General features: G+C 38.7%; 1 protein-coding gene across 1 annotated transcript in view; it reads right to left on the bottom strand.

Annotated features, from left to right (window-relative positions):
* The window catches only part of TRHDE (thyrotropin releasing hormone degrading enzyme), a 5,519,112-nt gene that overhangs the window by 3,700,080 nt on the left and 1,800,276 nt on the right, over positions 1-18,756 (bottom strand). The window contains 1 exon segment of the mRNA XM_044088069.1: positions 16,133-16,198. Within this exon segment, the coding sequence (XP_043944004.1) occupies positions 16,133-16,198 (66 nt within the window).

The raw sequence follows: 18,756 nt of genomic DNA, 5'->3' as shown, positions 1-18,756 counted from the left end.
AATGACATTACAGAGTTCAGAAATCACAGGAAAATGCTTAAAACAATACTGTGGAATAGTCTGACATAAATATAGAAAATGACTAGACTAATCTGGCTATTTCTATCTATCTCTAAGAGAAATCACTGTTCTAAATAAATATCTTACTTATAGAGCAAGCAAGTGCTGGTGAGTGGATGTTCTTCAGACAAAATCCAAAATGCTTAATTCTCTCTCTCTGAGAAAGTCTTGAATTGATAACAAAGTACTGCTGAGTCATTTCACATTACATCATTCTTGACACTTCTCTGGTTCCCAGGCTAACAAAAGCTCAAAATTTACATTTCTTAGTGAGCTGCACCTGGCCAGGAAGCCAAAGCAATGAAAAACATTATACATGTAAAACCTTAGTAATTAGCAATTAAATCAAGACAATATAAAAAATTTCCTGGCCCAGACATTGTCTCTGAGCTTGTGATCAAACAGTCATACAATGCTTGACTTATCAGTTTTCTTCCAGCAGAGTGCACTGTGGTTACATTTCTGAAGCTCAGTACAACATATAGTTTAATCATAACATATAGTTGTCTTTATGTTTGTAAACCAAGCCTGTGGATTATATTATTTATAAATGACATAGAATTACTTACAACATTCTATCTGGCTGGGCTGGCAGCCTTCACAACATATTCTATATTCTATCTCCAGTAGCTAAAACATATTTACTAAAGAATGTTCTTCTCCCCAAGCTTGAACATCGCCTAGCCTTACTTACAATGCAATTGTCATATAACACTCAAATAATACAAATTGCCAGAATCAAAATTTTCAGTTTCACACAACTTTCCAAGTCCTGCATCCACCATTATGAGCTTATTAAAAGAGTCTACTGGCTTCATCTTAATAATAGGGCATCATTCATATTTAATTGTCTTCCCTTCAAAATTCTTAATCTTGAAAATTGCTCACTCCTCTGTCTGGCAGATGGTATCTGCCTGGCAGATGATGCAGATGGTTAAGACTGTGAGCTGCAGCTCTTGGGGTTCAGGATTTTATTCCTTCAGTCCTCAATTGCCTTCTGTGTGACCTTGTGCAAGTCAGTTATCCAGACAGTGCTTAGGGGCAACTGGGAAATTGAGCTGGACCCCTCAATGGTCTACTGGATTGCAAGCCTAGTAATTACCTATCAACCCTATGAACCTCTAAGATGAATGTCTCAAATCAGGAAAAAGTCTTACCACTGAATGTCTAGCCATGAAAATGACCTTATATTAACTCAGTTCCATTTTAATACAGTAGGAGAAATGACATTCTTGCAGCTAGACCCGGCCTCTTGGATCCATTCCTCCCAAAAAATCAAAGCACTTAATGCCTTACAGGAATTCAAAAACAATATAAAGGGGCCTTATTAATGTAGTTGCTTTAAGGACAATGGCTAACAAGATGCTAGTACCAGCAGCCTGTCATACCCTCTAACAATACATTAGGGTCTTTACTCATTCTTCAAAGAAAACAGCTGTTTTGTTATGTATATTTGTATATAGACTAAGTGCATAGTATCCACTTAATGTTTTAACTATCTTCTATGCAACTCTGTAATTTGATCCCTTGTTTGAGTCATGTCATGCAACATTATTTTTATTTACACCATTACCAGTTCCATTCATGTACACTTTCTTCTTGAGCCATCTTAATGTTGCTGATCTCAGATCTGTTGTTTTTCTTCCACTCAGTCATCTACTCAGCAGCTCACTGTAACCTTCTATTCTACATAGTCTTGAACAAATGCATTATGTAGTGTTAACTGCTCAGCTAAACACATGTATTCACTATGAACCCAGGTTGTACCTTAAAAGAGTTAGTAGACCAGTCCACCTACCTGGTCAATAAATGGGATATAAATAAATACATCCCCCTCCTGATGTGAAAATATTTGGTTTATGTAGAAAATATCACAATGCTTTGGAATGTACATAGAAGACTAGTTTGTTACAAAAAACAATAATTTCCTTAACACTGTTGGATGTTAGCCAAAAATATCATCATTATTGCAAGTGTTATGACAATGATCAATAAAGCCCTGTCTATGGCCTTAGCTTACTGAGCTTAAATAGCAGCTTAGACACTTAATGATGCTTAAAGGGCAAGAAGACCATGCCCATCTTGGAAAAGGACAGACTATTGTGAGCATGCTAGCAGTGGATTTTCTCCTCATTAACCATTGCGTAATGGTATGCTTCATTAATGGCATGGTGCAAGGGAGCATGAACTCATAAAAAGAAGGCATTGTGAGCCCCTGTGCTGATGTGAATAGTCTGTCTCCCCATGCAGGGGTGGAATTTGGGACTTAAACCAATATTCTCATGGCTGTGACACTGGGGAGCAAGAGACTTTTAGTCTGAGAGGGGAGGAGTAATCATTGGCAGGTAGTAGGGGAAGAAACATCTAGAAAAAATATGAGAACTATCATATAGTCAGATGAAGAAAATTATATACATTTTCATATATGTTATCTGTTATTTTGAGATTCATAACTGAGGTGATATCTATGCTATCAGTTAAATGTATATCCATAGTATTTAAAAAACATGTTTCCACAAAGCTGTAACTAGTGTGGATCAAAGGGGGCGAATGCCATGAGTGCATGCTGTTAAGGAAGGCATGGCTGGCAAGACCTGATGTCGGGATGCAGTATCAGCACTGATTTATAAAGCCTCAAGAACATCATGGTTTCAATAATACACATCAGTGCTGCATATGTGGTTAAGGCTGAAGCACAGATGCACTCATGTAGTGATAGCTGTAGCAAGCTGCTTCTTGTCACAAATGTAACAAATAGTTTGCTACAGTTACAGAACAGAAGTGTTTTGGTGGGAGGTTGGCAAGTCTTCAAGTTATAGAAGCCTTTGATACTTTAAGGTGAGGGGTCCCCATTTTAAGTAACTGCTCATGGTGCCAGATACCCTAACTAAGGTGCTGCACAAATAAAGTCAAAGACTAGTAAACTATGCTAAAACTACATTTAAACTATGAAGAAGATGACTGAAACAAAAAAAAAGCAATGGCTGAATGTGAAAACATCTGCAGAAAATAAACAATCTGACACCAAATTATTTTTTTTCATTTTCTTATGTGACAAACTGAAGAGGAATAATAAGTCATATGTCATACTACATGCTTAGTTTCTCTTAGTCAATCTCATTTGTTGATAAAACATTTTTGCTGGAAACATCTGAAGACTATGACATGGTAAGCAGCTTGAGGTATTCTAGTGTAGCCTTTCTCAAGGATTTCCTGGTGGGCCTTGAGTGTATTAGTAAATAAATTCTGATCTGATCTGACCACTCCATTGTCTGTTTTTTTTTTTTTTTTCTGGATTGACCAGAAATAAAGGTCTTTGTCTGGTGTCTGGATTTGTTGTTCCCATGAGACCCACCTTTCTTGAAGCTGATTGCTTAATCTCAGCTTGCAACTGCAAACTGAGAATAACCAATCAGCACACATTCAGCAGTGGGCCAGAAACTGAAGGTGAAATCCTTATAAAAATACAATTTCTGTCTGCCTGTGGCACACATGGGAAGTCTGTATTTGGTACAGTAATACTTGTCCATTCCACTGGTGGCAGAAGCAGCAGCACCTCTCTGCTCTAGTAAAAATGTAAGTGTGATTTCTTTTTTGTTAAATGTACCTGAAATATAATACACAATTCTTTCTTTTACCCTGGCTGATGATGCGGTAATGTTTTCCTGGAGATCATGAACAAGATGACATAATTCTGTTATATTAATCATAAGGTACATTAGATGTACTGATGAACTGAACTATGTCAGTTCAGTATTTTTTAACTGAAGACAGGATCAGACAGGTTCCTGGGGCAGTTATTTGAAGCCAGTGAATATTTAAGCTCCACCGAGACTGCATGCTTGTTAGGTATGTGCATGTTCGTGCTGCTGTTTATATACCCCCAGGAGGCACTTTTTAATAAATGACAAGCTGTTTTTTTTTGGCCTGGTGGCTGACATGGAACAATGAAGGGAATTTTACTGAAAGGGTCACTTGGGTGAATGTTTCATTATGGCGCTTGTACATACTAGGGACTCTTACTAAAGGGGTTGCCTGGGCAAGTATTTCATTTTGGTGCTTGCGCATACCTGAACATTTTACTGAAGGAGTCACTTGGATGAATGTTTCATTTTGGTGTTGTGCATACTCTACCTGGACATTTTACTTAAGGGGTCTCTTTGGGAAATGTTTCTTTTTGGTGCTTGTGCATGCCTCAACATTTTACTAAAGGGGTCACCTGGACAAATGTTTAATTTTTGTGCTTGTGCATACTTTACCTGGACATTTTACTGAAGGGGTCTCTTTGGGAAATGTTTCATTTTGGTGTGCATGCATTACTTAACATTCTACTGAAGGGGTCGCTTTGGTAAATGTTTCATTTTGGTGTTTGTGCGTACCTGGACATTTTACTGAAGGGTTCTCTTTGGGAAATGTTTCATTTTGATACTTGTGCATACTGTACCTGGACATTTTATTGAAGGGGTTGCTTTGGTAAATGTTTCATTTTGGTGCTTGTGCGTACCTGGACATTTCACTGAAGGGTTCTCTTTGGGAAATGTTTCATTTTGATACTTGTGCATACTGTACCTGGACATTTTATTGAAGGGGTCACTTTGGTAAATGTTTCATTTTGGTGCTTGTGCGTACCTGGACATTTCACTGAAGGGGTCTCTTTGGGAAATGTTTCATTTTGATACTTGTGCATACTGTACCTGGACATTTTATTGAAGGGGTTGCTTTGGTAAATGTTTCATTTTGGTGCTTGTGCGTACCTGGACATTTCACTGAAGGGGGTCTCTTTGGTAAATGTTTCATTTTGATACTTGTGCATACTGTACCTGGACATTTTATTGAAGGGGTTGCTTTGGTAAATGTTTCATTTTGATACTTGTGCATACTGTACCTGGACATTTCACTGAAGGGGGTCTCTTTGGTAAATGTTTAATTTTGGTGCTTGTGCGTACCTGGACATTTTAGTGAAGGGGTCTCTTTGGTAAATGTTACATTTTGGTAGTTGTGCATACTGTACCTGGACATTTCACTGAAGGGGTCTCTTTGGTAAATGTTACATTTTGGTAGTTGTGCATACTGTACCTGGTCATTTTACTGAAGGGGTCTCTTTGGGAAATGTTTCATTTGGTGCTTGTGTGTACCTGAACATACTAATGAAGATATTGCTTGTGAAATTATTAATTTGTGTATCAGGGAAGTGCTTGTGCATACATGGTCAGGCCACTTGAAGTGACCACTAGACAAAATAGTTTATTGCGCCATTTTATTGCTTGTGCATACACAGTATAAAGTATTCTACACTTTAATGTGGCATTTGTAGGCTCACCTCTGATGGTGTAATATGACCTATCTTTAAATGTGATTTATGAAAGGGGCTAGTGGGCCACTGAGTTACTTGATTTGTCCAAGTGGGGCGTGATCAGAAAAGTATGAGAAACACTGTTCTAGCACATGAATACAGGAAATATATGTAGAATTTAAAGGACACTAACAAACTGTGGTTCTGATTCTGTAAATGTATAATTATAAGATGTATACTCATTATTCAATTTTTTAAAAAAGTTTTCTGTGTAGAGTTTTGTTTAGAAACCAAAGATAGTTTCTTTTGTTGCCCTGCAGCGTAAAACAAAAGTTCCTCTTTGCTTATTGCTTATCTCCAGTGTGAAAGAGTTTATTTTTTCTGCTTGAAAAAATATGTGGTGAAAGCTGATTAATGCTATTTGATTATTAAAAGCTTCACATCAAAACTATAATCTTCTTCTTATCAGTCTGTGTATCGCAAAAATCATTGTTGTTAGTCTTCATTTATAATGCATATTTTAAAAATGGTACTTTGCAATATGAATGTGGTCTCCCCTGAAAAGAAACAATTAGCCAAGTAGGACTACCTCAATTAGAAAAATGTAAAATAAATAAATAAAACAAAATCTTGCAATAAACATTCCCCCCAAAAGTTAATGTGTTAATAATGTTAGTGATGTCTCTGAATGTTCTTTGTATTTATTCTAGTTTAACTGTAGAACACCCATACAGTAAGCATTTTATTTTGCTCATAAATTGTTCAAACTCTTATAAATGAGAACATATTTAAGTACGCGCAATGTATGTATTAATGAGTTTCTTCATGCAGGAGGAATCATATAGTTTGTTTATAAATGGTAAAGTGTAGGTTAAGAAAGAAGAACCAGCTGTTTAACTGTAAAAAAGTGTAGTCATTCATTCATTCAAGTTTTTACTGCTTGTTTTAATAATGTTTATGTTGGTAGTAAAGCAAGCAGGGTAGCCCTCACTCCCCTAACCAAAACAAAGTCTCCAACTCATACTGTGGGATTCTCAGATGCTCCTAGGCAATCTAAGAGATCAGATGCCCCCAGTATATCCTGGCCCTGCCCTGGGGTCTCCTTGCAGTGTGCCATGCCTGGTACACCTCCTGTGAAATACACCATGGGACTTGTACCACAGGCTGCCCAACCTGTCTCATCTGACTCATGGCAGATGAGAGGGTGCATCCTGCACTGCTGAGAGTACTGAGCTCAGCTACACTGAAAAGGAATGAGATTCATGCTACTTATATTTTTAATTTAACATGTCAGTCTGTTAACCAGGTAAGTGAACTGGACATTGTCAACCCTTTTTAGCCATGAAAAGGCTCAACACTCAAGGCTAATTTGTACATATATAGGCAGTTATCAATTAACATGCAGATTTTCAGAAGGTGGAGAAAATTGGAAAACTTAAATAAGAGAAAATAAAACTCTAACAGATTGTGAATGGAGATCATAATTGCACACCGCATCATAGAGCTGTGAAGCAGAAAATGTAACCATCAAGCTATAATCATACGTGAAGAAGAGGCACAGACTGATTGCCAGACTGAAAACTTTCCCCTTTTATTAATTTTTTGCAAGACCATCACAGTTCAGCACAGTACCTGTTGTACTGCTGCTTCTGCTGTACCTGTACATTGGGCAATCTCCTAATCCCTTCCTAGTCCCTTGTACGCCCACTCATGGTCAAGCTGCAAAGATACTTAAACTTCTTCAACTGAGGTGTCATATTCTCTTATCTGCAGAGAGCAATCCACACTTTTCAGGGAGAGAACCATGACCTCTGATTTGGAAGTGTTGACTATTATACAGTCCAGCTCACATTCAGCAGCACCCCACCCCCCATGCATGCAAGAGGTTACAGTCAACTGAGGCTAGGACGGCATTAATGTCTAGAGATAACAAAGGCAAATCCCCCACTGCATGCTAGAGATTACAGTCAACTGAGGATAGCAGAACATTAATGTCTACAGATAACAGAGACAACCCCTCCATGGGGCATGCGAGAGATTAAAGTTAACTGAGGGTAGGAAGCCATTAATGTCTACAGATCACAAAAGCATCCCCCCCCCAGTGCATGCTAGTGATTACACTCAACTGAGGCTAGGAGGACATTGATGTCTACCAATAACAAAGGCAACCCCCCATGGGGCATGCTAGAGATTACAGTCAACTGAGGTTAGGAGGACATTAATGTCTACAGATAACAAAAACATCCCCAGTGCATGCTAGACATTGCAGTCAGCTGAGGCTGGGTAGCATTAATGTCTACAGATAGCAAAGGCACCTCCCATTGAATGCTGGAGATTACAGTCAACCATACCTCTCAACTGTCCAGATTTTTGCTGAATGTCCACATTTTTGCCTCATATTTTTCATCTATTCCTCCTAAAATGTGTGGTTTTCTTACAAATAACTGGGGTGAGCTGACAACTGAAGTCACTAAATAATCACATACATCTGAGTTTCAGACTTCAAATCCTTCAGAAAATGTATGTTAACACAAACCCTGTTACTCTAGCAACTTTCTAACTTTATAAGAGCAATATTTAAAATCTGTCCCTATTTTTGGGCCTTTTTCCCCTGATTTTGTTTGGCTTTGTCCAGATTAAACTGAGGCTAGGCATCAACATCTACAAATAACAAAGGCAACCCCCCCTCCATGCATGCTAGTGATTACAGTCAACTGACGCAAAGAGGACATTAAAGCCTACAGATAACAAAGGCACTCCCCCACAATGCATGCTACAGACTACAATCAATTGTAGCTAGGGGGTCATTAATGTCTACAGATAAAAAAGGCAACACCCCAATTCATGCTAGCGATTACAGACAACTGAGGCTAGAGGAGCATTAATGTCTACAGATAACAAATGCAAACCTTCCAGTGCATGCTAAAGATTATAGTCATCTGAGGTTAGGAGGGCACCCCCATACATGTTATACATTACAGTTAACTGAGGCTAGGAGCATTAAAGATTACAGAAAACATAAGGGAAAATATTCACATCTTCACACTGAAGGTTTTCTAAAACTTAGCTGTACTTTGATGTTCTTGCCATAAAAATCATAGACCCTTGGCAGAGTCCTACTTCCACCCCGAACATGATTATCTTAACATAGAGACATCAAATACAGGAACTGAATGACACAAAGCAGCTGCCTTGGGTCCCTGAGCTGTTTTGCACTTTCCTCAACAAATGTCATGGTACATGGTCATACACCTTCACCATGATCATAAAATATATGTATACTATACTGGCAGTCACCCCTGAACACTCTAAATGGGTTTACCTTTAAAATGTCGAGGTGCACATCTGTGATGATCAAATGTGTGAAAGGCTGTTTTCAAAAGTTTGTATTAACGAACTATAAATTGCCGAACTCACAAAAGAGAGAATGCCAGTGTGCATTGCTCATGTGAATTCGGCATTCTGAGTGGAGATTGCACTATACTGGGGATTTGGACATGTACCTCTTCCCTCACTGTAGTGAGATCTTGGAGTTAGTATATATATATATAATTAGCAGGGGGTGTGGGGGCGCAGCCATCATAGGAGACATCTGGAAGTGACAGGTGTTTCGAACAAAGTCGACATTCCCGGAGTGCTGACATTCTTTGGGTATCAGATTCGCTCTTCTGAGAATTCGATGGTGCAGTTTGTCGCACATGTGTGCTGCAACATTTTAAAGGTAAACCTCTAAATGATGTTCAAGGAAAAACAGTTGATCCACTGTCTAGATGGAATCCCCTTTGCTCCTCCTTACTTAAAGGCTCAACTATTGGATGAAGTTGCTTTTCTAGAACTCTGACATATGCATTCTCAGGGTGGTTAAGAAGTATATTACCACTATACTGAACATAGTGTCCTGTTCCATTTTTGGAAAATAAGGACCACTACAGACCACTGAATCAGTCTGCCATCTTAGACAAGCTGTCGCACTCTTCCACACGAGTGTAAAAAGGCGTACTAACCATGACAGATTTCTAGCACTTTTAGATGGCTCTCACTCACTCCTTCCAACTTGCCACAAAGAAAATGTTTAATTGCCACACTGATATGCAAGCTATCCCACCATTTCCTTTTAGCACAGTATCCTCAACAGAAGGTGTATCCTCAAGAGTCAGGATTTACTTATAATGCTCATTTCATCTCTTATCAATGTCCCCATTTAAGGTCAGCATTTTTTCTACCATGCTGAAGCAAACTAGGCAGTGTCTTAACTATCCCTCCTGCATCATAGCATAACTAGCGAGAACTTCTTGGAGGAAATCTAAAAGTCTCTCTAACATGGCTTCCCAACCCTCTTCCCAACACCCATGCCTTCACTTTGACAACTGCCATACCAGTTGTGTTTCTGGATGGTCAGTACTTGTTGGTCAGATCTGAAGACCTCCCTGCTATCACTTCTTTATACAAGGCATCCTTGTTTAATCTTACAAACAATCTTTAACATTTTGGCAAGGCAAGCTATTTTGTACCAAGTACACAAATCAGCATCTGCATTTTCAAACATGGTGAATGTTATGAACAATCCATGATGATGCACTGAATTCCCAAAACAACTCATCCCTTCAGTTCATATCAGGCAAGGCATTGTTGACAATCCTGCCTCTACAGACATCTCCAGCATCCTCTATGATTGTTGACATCTCCCAGTAGAACAACAAAATCCACTTAGCACTGAACACACAGCTCCTCAGAAATGACCCTCTCACACTCTGCTGAACATCAGGCAGAGGCTGGTGAGTATAGTAACACCCATGCAGCTCCTCTCCCAATTGTTAACTCCACTCTAGGAGAGAATCCACTCCAGATTGAGAAGCGTAGTTTTAGAACCATTGTTACATAGAGACAGGACAGACTAAATCTAGATTGTCTTGCATAAAATCCAGCTCCTTTCTTTTCACAGAGGTGAAAGCCCATGTCCCAACAGTTAATTTCTATAACCAGGGCTTAGTCTATCTTAAAATATCCTGACCATGCCTACTGCTAGACTGGTATAGCAGTTGAGCCACTCCACCCTTTGTCTTGTGGGTTGAGCCGCGGTGGTGCAGCGGTAGCATTGTTGCCTCACAGCAAGAGGTTCTCCCATTTGATTCTCGGCTGGAGTGCAGGGAGTGCCTTCTGTGTGGAGTCTGCATGTCCTCCCCATGGTTGGATGGGCATTTGAAAGACATGCATAAATGGGCGTGCCTTCGTTGAAGGTTGGACATCGAGCTGGCACCTCGGCTTTCATTAAATTCTACTGCCAATCATTAGTGGACCGGAGTTCCGCTGAGGCGACCCCTAACCGGGAAAAGCCAAAAGACAAACAACAACAACATAATTTTGGGGAAAAGATTGGCTTAGCTGCGTAAGTAAGTCGGCTGCCAGGTGCATGGCAGCAAATAGCATCCCCAGGCCTGGGTCTAAGAGGGTACCAGTAAGTCTGACCTAGGCAGGGCTCTCAGATTCCTAAAATTAACATTCAAGGGGGCATGGCAGAATAATTTCTCACCCATCAAATTGCCAAGTGTCCCTGACAGGAGAATAAGAGACATACAACATACCGATATTGATCACAAAGCCAAAAAAAACATCCATTATGATAAGGTCACAGTACTGAGAAGGCATCATATGCACATCTAGTACAGAATGGAATGATGTGTTCACTGATGTCTCTTATGTTTGTGTCTTTCAGCTTTTCCCGGTTAGGGGTCACCACAGCAGAACTCCGGTCTGCTAATGATTGGCAGTAGAGTTCTACGTGCTGGCTTGCCAGGCCTAAAGCCCAACCTTCAATGAAGGAACACCCATTCACCCATGTCGCCACACAGAAGAAGCTCTAACTGAGAATCGAATGAGCAACGTCTAACTGTGAGGCGACAACGCTACCGCAGCACCACCACTGCTCACTAATGTCTCTAATAAGGAGGAGAAATTAAAATTCTTACATATTGTAGATATAGTACATCAGAATCAGAATCACATTTTTTGGCCAAGTATGCATGCGTACAAGGAATTTGACTCTGGTTTCAGTGACTTTCCAATTATGAATTACATAAACGACATACATGCAACTATTAAGAACAAGACAATAAAGTAAATATACATATACATATACATACAAGGTACAAAGTGTAACTCAGTGCTAGAAATACCGAAATAAACTCTGAAAGAAACAAGTATTAACAATATGTAAACAATACTGCAGGATCTTTGGAGACTTGGGAAAAAGAATACCCCAGCCTAATAAGCTGAGTTAACCATTTATGAACTTGATGGCCTGTGGAAAAAAGCTGCTCTTATATCTGCTTGTTCTGGTACGTATTAGAGGAAGACAGAGAGATGTGTTCATGTGTATATGTGGGTGTGTGTGTGTGCGTGTGTGTGTGTGTGTGTGTGTGTGTGTGTGTGTGTGTGTGTGTGTGTGTGTATGTGTGTATGTGTGTGTGTGTGTGTGTGTGTGTGTGTGTGTGTGTGTGTGTGTGTGTGTGTGTGTGTGTGTGTGTGGTGCATGTGTGTGTGCCTCTGTGTGTGCTTGTGTGTGTGTGTGTGTGTGTGTGTGTGTGTGTGTGTGTGTGTGTGTGTGTGTGTGTGTGTATGTCAAAGTCTATATCTATATCTATCTATAAAGTTATATGTATCATTATGGGATATGAGTGTTGCTCTTCCAAGCTGACTTAAAATTCTAAATAAACCAAGCAAATATAATATAAATGTTTTTTCAAGAGAAGCAGTAACATTCGTGTAATTTGCAAATAAAAAGAGTATCTGATGCTTTGGTTTACTCAGAAGATAATTAGATTTGAAAAGTTGTTTAACTCACTGATTAAACAGAACTGAACATGAGGCAGTGAAGAAATTGCATATTATATTCATTTAAAATATGATATAGAACATGCCAAAATTAACTGTGAGTTGATAAACACAGATATAACTTGCAGATATGCTAAGAGATAGAATTAGCTCATCTGGACCGAAAGAAAGTTTGGATACGCGCCTAATTTATATTGAGTAGCATCTGTGATGCATCGGCTTTTATTGAAGAGATTGCTTACAGTGTTAAATTTAGAATTCACTGTATCTTGCCTATCTGACTTATTTTGCACATTAAACCTACCTCTTAAAGTGATGCGTAGGCATGCCTCTTGACCTCTTAGTGCAAGAAATCTGAACAAAGCCTGAGAAAATTGGGGGACAAAGGCCCCAAAATAGGGACACATTTTAAATTTTACTCTTATAAATTTAGAATGTTGCTAGAGTAACATGGTTTGTATTAAAATGTGCATTTTTCTGAAGGATTTGAAGTCTGAAACTCAAATGTATGCCATCATATAGTAACATCAGTCCTCAGATCATCCCAGTGATTTGCCAGAAAAAACACAGATTTTATGAGGAGTAGACTAAAAATATGAGGCAAAAATCTGGACAGAGGTATGTCAGTAGGTGTCTTTGTAGAATCCCCAAGGTTCATAAAATATTTAAAAAAAAGACAATTACTGTGAAAAGCATTTTATCATTGCAAATCATGATGCTTTTTTCAAAAGACAAACGTCGCCAATGATCAGCTGTCAGCAGTCAAAAAAAGACTAATTACTCTGGCTATAGCTTTTAAGAAAAAGCAAATAAAAATTAATTGTGGTGTAAGAATAAAGGTTCCCTAAAGGCATCACTGTTCATTAGGAATAAAACTATTGGCTGGCTAGTACCTCTGTATATATGAGATAGAAAAGATTTATATCATGCAACAACATAATTTCAATATTCACATAATGATGACAGGGAATTAATAAAACATCTAGGCTTTATAGGAACAAATCATTTATGTATCTGCCATCATTATTAAGTGACATGTAATTACATAGTACATTTGCTTTGATGAATCTACAGTTAACAAGTAAACATTCTGTTCCTATGCTGATAAGGCATGGTCTCTTAAATTTTACCTTTTGTACAATTACTGACAGTATTAGCATGGTCTCGTCAGTTATTTGTCAGCTCACTCATTTCAAAGTTCAGGTACTTCAAAAAAATAATGGATAGAAAAGCTATATGCTCAGTTATTAGACTATCAGAACATCTAAATATAAATGCAGCCTTGTTTAAAACCTTTCAATTACATGAAAAACAGCATATCAGTAGCTATATGTGTTATCCTGTCTCCCAGTGTACCCCTAGGGGCATGTTTCTTACAAAAGAATCATTTATCAAAATCAGAGGACTTCTGAAAAAACTGAGCTTTTCAAGTGAATCTGTGCCAGATGAAAAATGACTGCTAATAGTCTATGATCATCAAATGAGTTGAATTTTTTAAAAGAGTAAGGCTACATTTAGAAACTGCTGCTGCTAACAAAATGCAGTTTACAAAGTCAAAACAAGTCTCTCATATACTGAACAGGACAGTCTCCAAGTATATCAAAGGTGTTTATAGTGCAGACTCTTTGCTTAATATTTATCTAATATACATTCTAATATTTATCTATATTTGTATCATGACACAGTCAATACATATATATGTGAATCTGTCTGCCTGTCTCTCTCTCTATATATGTGGGGTCTATATTATTTCGAAACTCCAATTCAGCAAATACCTATTCAACGAGCTACCCTTTTATGGAATGCACAAATTAGTGAATGTTTTCCCAGGTGACTAATTTAGTAGGCCAACATACCGAGCGATACACACAGCAGTATAACAAACCCACCATGCCCACCACACCCCTGATGTGGGGGAGGCTGTCTTCCCACCACACTTATATATACCAACTCCAAGATTGCACAACAGTGGAGAAAAGGGCAAATTTCCACATGTTGGCCAACTAACTCAGTGCCCTAGGGAAAAAGTTCTCAGATCTGAACATTCGATAAAAGGACGTGAGCTGAATAGGGGTCGATGAATAGGTATTCACAAAATTTGAGGTTTGATGAACTAATATAGACCCATATGTGTGTGTGTGTGTGTGTGTGTGTGTGTGTGTGTGTGTGTGTGTGTGTGTGTGTGTGTGTGTGTGTGTGTGCGCACATGTTTGTGTACAGACCTATCGCAAACACATTCATATAATTCATAGCAGATGAATCTCAAGAACCACACTCAAAACCAAAGAAATATATATGTAAATTGGCAAGAATGTTAATCAAGCAAACATTCTGACAGTTTAGTAAGCCATGTGTTTACCATTACCAGGGTGTGGATTCTCTGAACCCAAAGAAGCGCACCAGAATGAATATGTGAACACAGTCTTAGTGACACTATTAAACACATCATGTCAAACAGCTGTAGTGGTATTACATGTTTAAAGATACACAGCATTAGTGAAAAAGGGATTCAAGTTGTCTCAACAAAGGTAGTTTTGGCAAATGTTAAAAAATTCAGAAAATGTTCAATGAAAATATCTTCAGTGAATATCTAACAAAACCTTTTTTGAAGAAAACAAGCCTCCCTCTCTTGCATCCCTCAGGTTGGGGGACGCAACCACTCCCACAAAATTTATATAAACCATCTCTGAGATTGCATAACAGTGAAGAAAGAGACAAATTCCACTGCAGATGAAAGTAGTTTCAGCAAACTTACTTTGATTCTCTTATGTTCACAGAAACTAACTTAGGTGAATCGACAGGAACTGTGAAAAGGCTACAATCAATATTATTTCCCTTGCATATTGGAAAGACAATTAGATTTTCTTTTCTGCCTTAGCCCATACAAAAAATGCAGTTACATTTAAAAATGAATTCACCACACTGTATCCTGCACTGAAATATGGTTATATATACATTGTAACTAATAAAAACTGTATAAAAAGCACTAAAATCCGATGTCTAACTAAAAAGCATATTATTGCAGCTTCTCCCTCTTTCAGTGTATGTTTAGTAACTGCACTAAACATTAGTCTTCTCAAATAGGAGATTGTGGGAGAGAATTTGTGGCCATATGTATTGCATATGGAGAGGACAAACATTTAGCGCAGTTGCTAAACATACGCTGAAAGAGGGACAAGCACACAGCTTTAAATTTATAGTGATAGATGTGATATATGAAGGTGTGAGGTTAGGATATTGTAAATGATACACAGAATTGTGAGCTTAAATGGATTTTAAGACTGATTGCATCCTGGTAAAGGGCTAAACAACTATTTTTGATTGAAACCTGTGCTTAAGCAACGTAGGTTAAAGCGTAAGTGATTGCAGTATAATTGTTGGGCTATACACTTTTGCCCAATGTTACCTAGTAGCCTTTAATTACATTATTGATCTGATTGGTTGTTTTGAATTTTAATTTACTATTTATATGTGTTGTGATTTATTTGTTGGTGTCTGATGAAGTGATTTTATTTGCGAAAGTGCTCACAACATTATAATAAAATTGAATGTGTTTTTTAGTTCAGCATCCGTTTTTATAGTTTTTTATACAGTTTTTATTAGTTACAATGTATATATAGCCATGTTTCACTGCAGGATACATCGTGGTAAAGTGCTTTGATATTTATTTGTTTTCTGCACTATTAATCAGGATGGAAACTGTTGTTTGTTTCTACATTTAAAAATGAACAGAATCTTTATGACTTCTTAATACAAGAATTATGTTGCACAATACATCAAAAGTGGAAATAATTAATTACTGTGATGCTTTAATCATACCATCCACATGTCTGATACATTATTCTAGCAGTACGATTACCAATACGACCTTCTTTACTAAATGTTACTAACAGTTCAAGTAATTAAATTTTATGTAGAATGATATAAGCATAAAGATGATCTACCTACCTGAAGTCCCAGCTGGAACACTTGGTGACCCATAAAGTTAGCGAGCATGCGGATTAAAGCTGCACCCTACAGAATACACAAAATGCAGATAAGAATGAAGGCTTTTGAATATCACAAAAGCAATCTTAACAGTTTCTACTACTGTTTCCCTATCCATACCGAGGCACTGTTAATTAGTACTGTATAAATCCTCATGTGGAGGAAGCATGGGGACTTATCTTACCATATTACTGAATGATGTGCACAAATGTTATGCATAGAAATCTGATATTAATGTTAAATTCTGCAGTCCATTTTTATTAATTTAGTAAGGCAACAATGAGACATTTTGCACTGGAAAGATGGTCCTTTTTATCAGGCACTATCCAAGCCATATGAAGTGGTATAGAAAACAGATTATATAATTCAACAAGACATTAAAGCATGTTTTTAAACAAATAAAAAATCAAAAACATTGGAAGAGCAGGATACAAGAGACAATATTTTGGACATGAATTAAATGATGTTACAAGTGGGAGTAACACGCTACTTCAACCACTGAGGTCATACCAACTTCCAAAATAGTCTACTGAGAAATCATGTAGGCCTACATCAAATTCCAGAAGCAATTCCCCTCCTGCTGTTAAACACTATATAAAAAGTTACATTGCCATTCTACACCAATGCAAAATTAATGACATTGCCCATTAAATTCTATGGGCTGTAGCTATTTCACCTCCATGCCAACAGTGGTACGATTTGTTTCAGTGATTTTGGACTTTTTTTTTTTTTGCTAGTCATCGCTTTCCAGTGCAGAAGATGAATAAAATATATATTTTTTTACAAAATATGAACTGTGTCTCTGTAGTGCTTGGCTGTATTGTTACAACCATGCAGTACTGCTAAGTTTCACTACCGCATAGCTGTAACAATACATTGGTTCATAGGTTCATAGGTTCATAAGCTGGTACTAGGCTATCGGCCCTAAGGCCTATGCAAGCCTAGCCATAACAATTCCCTGGATGTTTCTTCCCACAATATTTACTTCTCCAGGCCCCTGTCTAGCAGGGCAACTGACTTGAACCCCTGGGTGAATTTCCTATCTCCCATCCAGTCATCAAGGTTCCTTTTGAAGAGGGCCAATGAGGCGCTCTGCTTGATATGCATGGGCAGTCTATTCCAGAGTATGGGGAGTCTCTGGGTCAGGAACCTATCCCTCCAGCATGTTTTGTTCATTGTGATGACAAGGTTTAGATCCCTGGAGCATGTGACTCTGAGGGATTGGGATTTCTTTAAGTGGAGCATGTCCAACAGCTCAGGGTTTGACATGGCCTTGTATGTTAAGCAGAGATCGCCTGTGAGTAGACGATATGCCACAGAGTATAGCTGAAGTTTTTTTAGATGGTCTGTATATGGCATCTGCTTTAGGCCTGTGATTCTTTAGTGAGGTATTTCTGTGGCCTTTCCAGCTTTTGCAGATGTCTTGCGAGGTACATACCAAATGGGGCATTATACTCTATAATGGGTCTAATGAGGGATGAGTACAGTGGGACAATGACCTCCTTTTTTCTGGATTAAAAGCCCTTAGTGATGAGGTGTGCCACATAGAAGGATTTCCTGACTGTTGTGGCAATGTTGTTATAGAAAGTGAGACCACTGTCCACCTGTGTCCCTAAGTCTCTCATCACACTTTCGATGTTTAGTGTCCTGCCACCTATGTGGTAATTCATGGGTACATGTTTTTTTCCAAAGGGGATAACTATAAATTTCTTGGCATTAAGCTTGAGCCCATGGCTCTGGCACCAGGCATCTGTTTCTGTAAGGCCCTTTTGTAGAATATCCACATCATTTGGGGATTCAATAATGGCTCCCATTTTGCAGTCATCTGCAAACTTTGTTAGCCAGAGTCCCTTAGTGTTGGCCTATACTTCAGAGAAGTAGATGCCAAACAAGAGTGGTTCCAGGACTGAACCCTGAGGTACTCCACTTGTCACTTGTCTAGAGCTGGATTTGGAGTCAGCTACTTTTACTGTCTGGGTTCTGTCAGTAAGCCAGTTAGCAACCCATAAAATAAAACCCATTGCATAAAAGAGCTGCACCTGCCTAGTATGCAGCATTATGGCTGAGCTGCAGGAGATGCCATGGGACACAACAGGCTCAGTGGTGTTTGGCTTACACCAGAGATACAAAGGACATTCATTTTCTAAAACATTTCAGACCTTCATGGCATAGCTGATATTCACTCCAATTCCCACCCACACATTAGAAAGTATAAGGAGTGCTCTGCATCTAAAGATGTTGTCACAGCAGGTGGTAGAGGTGGGATTTAGGTATGGAGTTGTTGTTGTGTCTTTCGGCTTATCCCGGTTTGGGGTCGCCACAGCGGAACTCTGGTCCGCTAATGTTTGGTAGTGGATTTTTACGTGCTGAGTTACCAGCCCTGATGCACAACCTTCAACGAAGGCACGCCCATTCACGCATGCCTCCACACAGAAGACTCTCTAGCTGAGAATCGAACAGGACAACATCTTGCTGTGAAGTGACAATACTACTACAATGCACCACTACCGCGGGTGGAGGGAGTAGCATTGCATAACAACAGAAATCATATACAATGCAACCTTGATTCTTGTGGGATTCAGTCT

This window comes from Protopterus annectens, chromosome 11.part0, assembly GCF_019279795.1.
Source record: "Protopterus annectens isolate FY-2018-M chromosome 11.part0, PAN1.0, whole genome shotgun sequence".
NCBI classification, from domain to species: domain Eukaryota; kingdom Metazoa; phylum Chordata; order Ceratodontiformes; family Protopteridae; genus Protopterus; species Protopterus annectens.
This window is presented reverse-complemented; position numbering and strand designations above follow the sequence as displayed.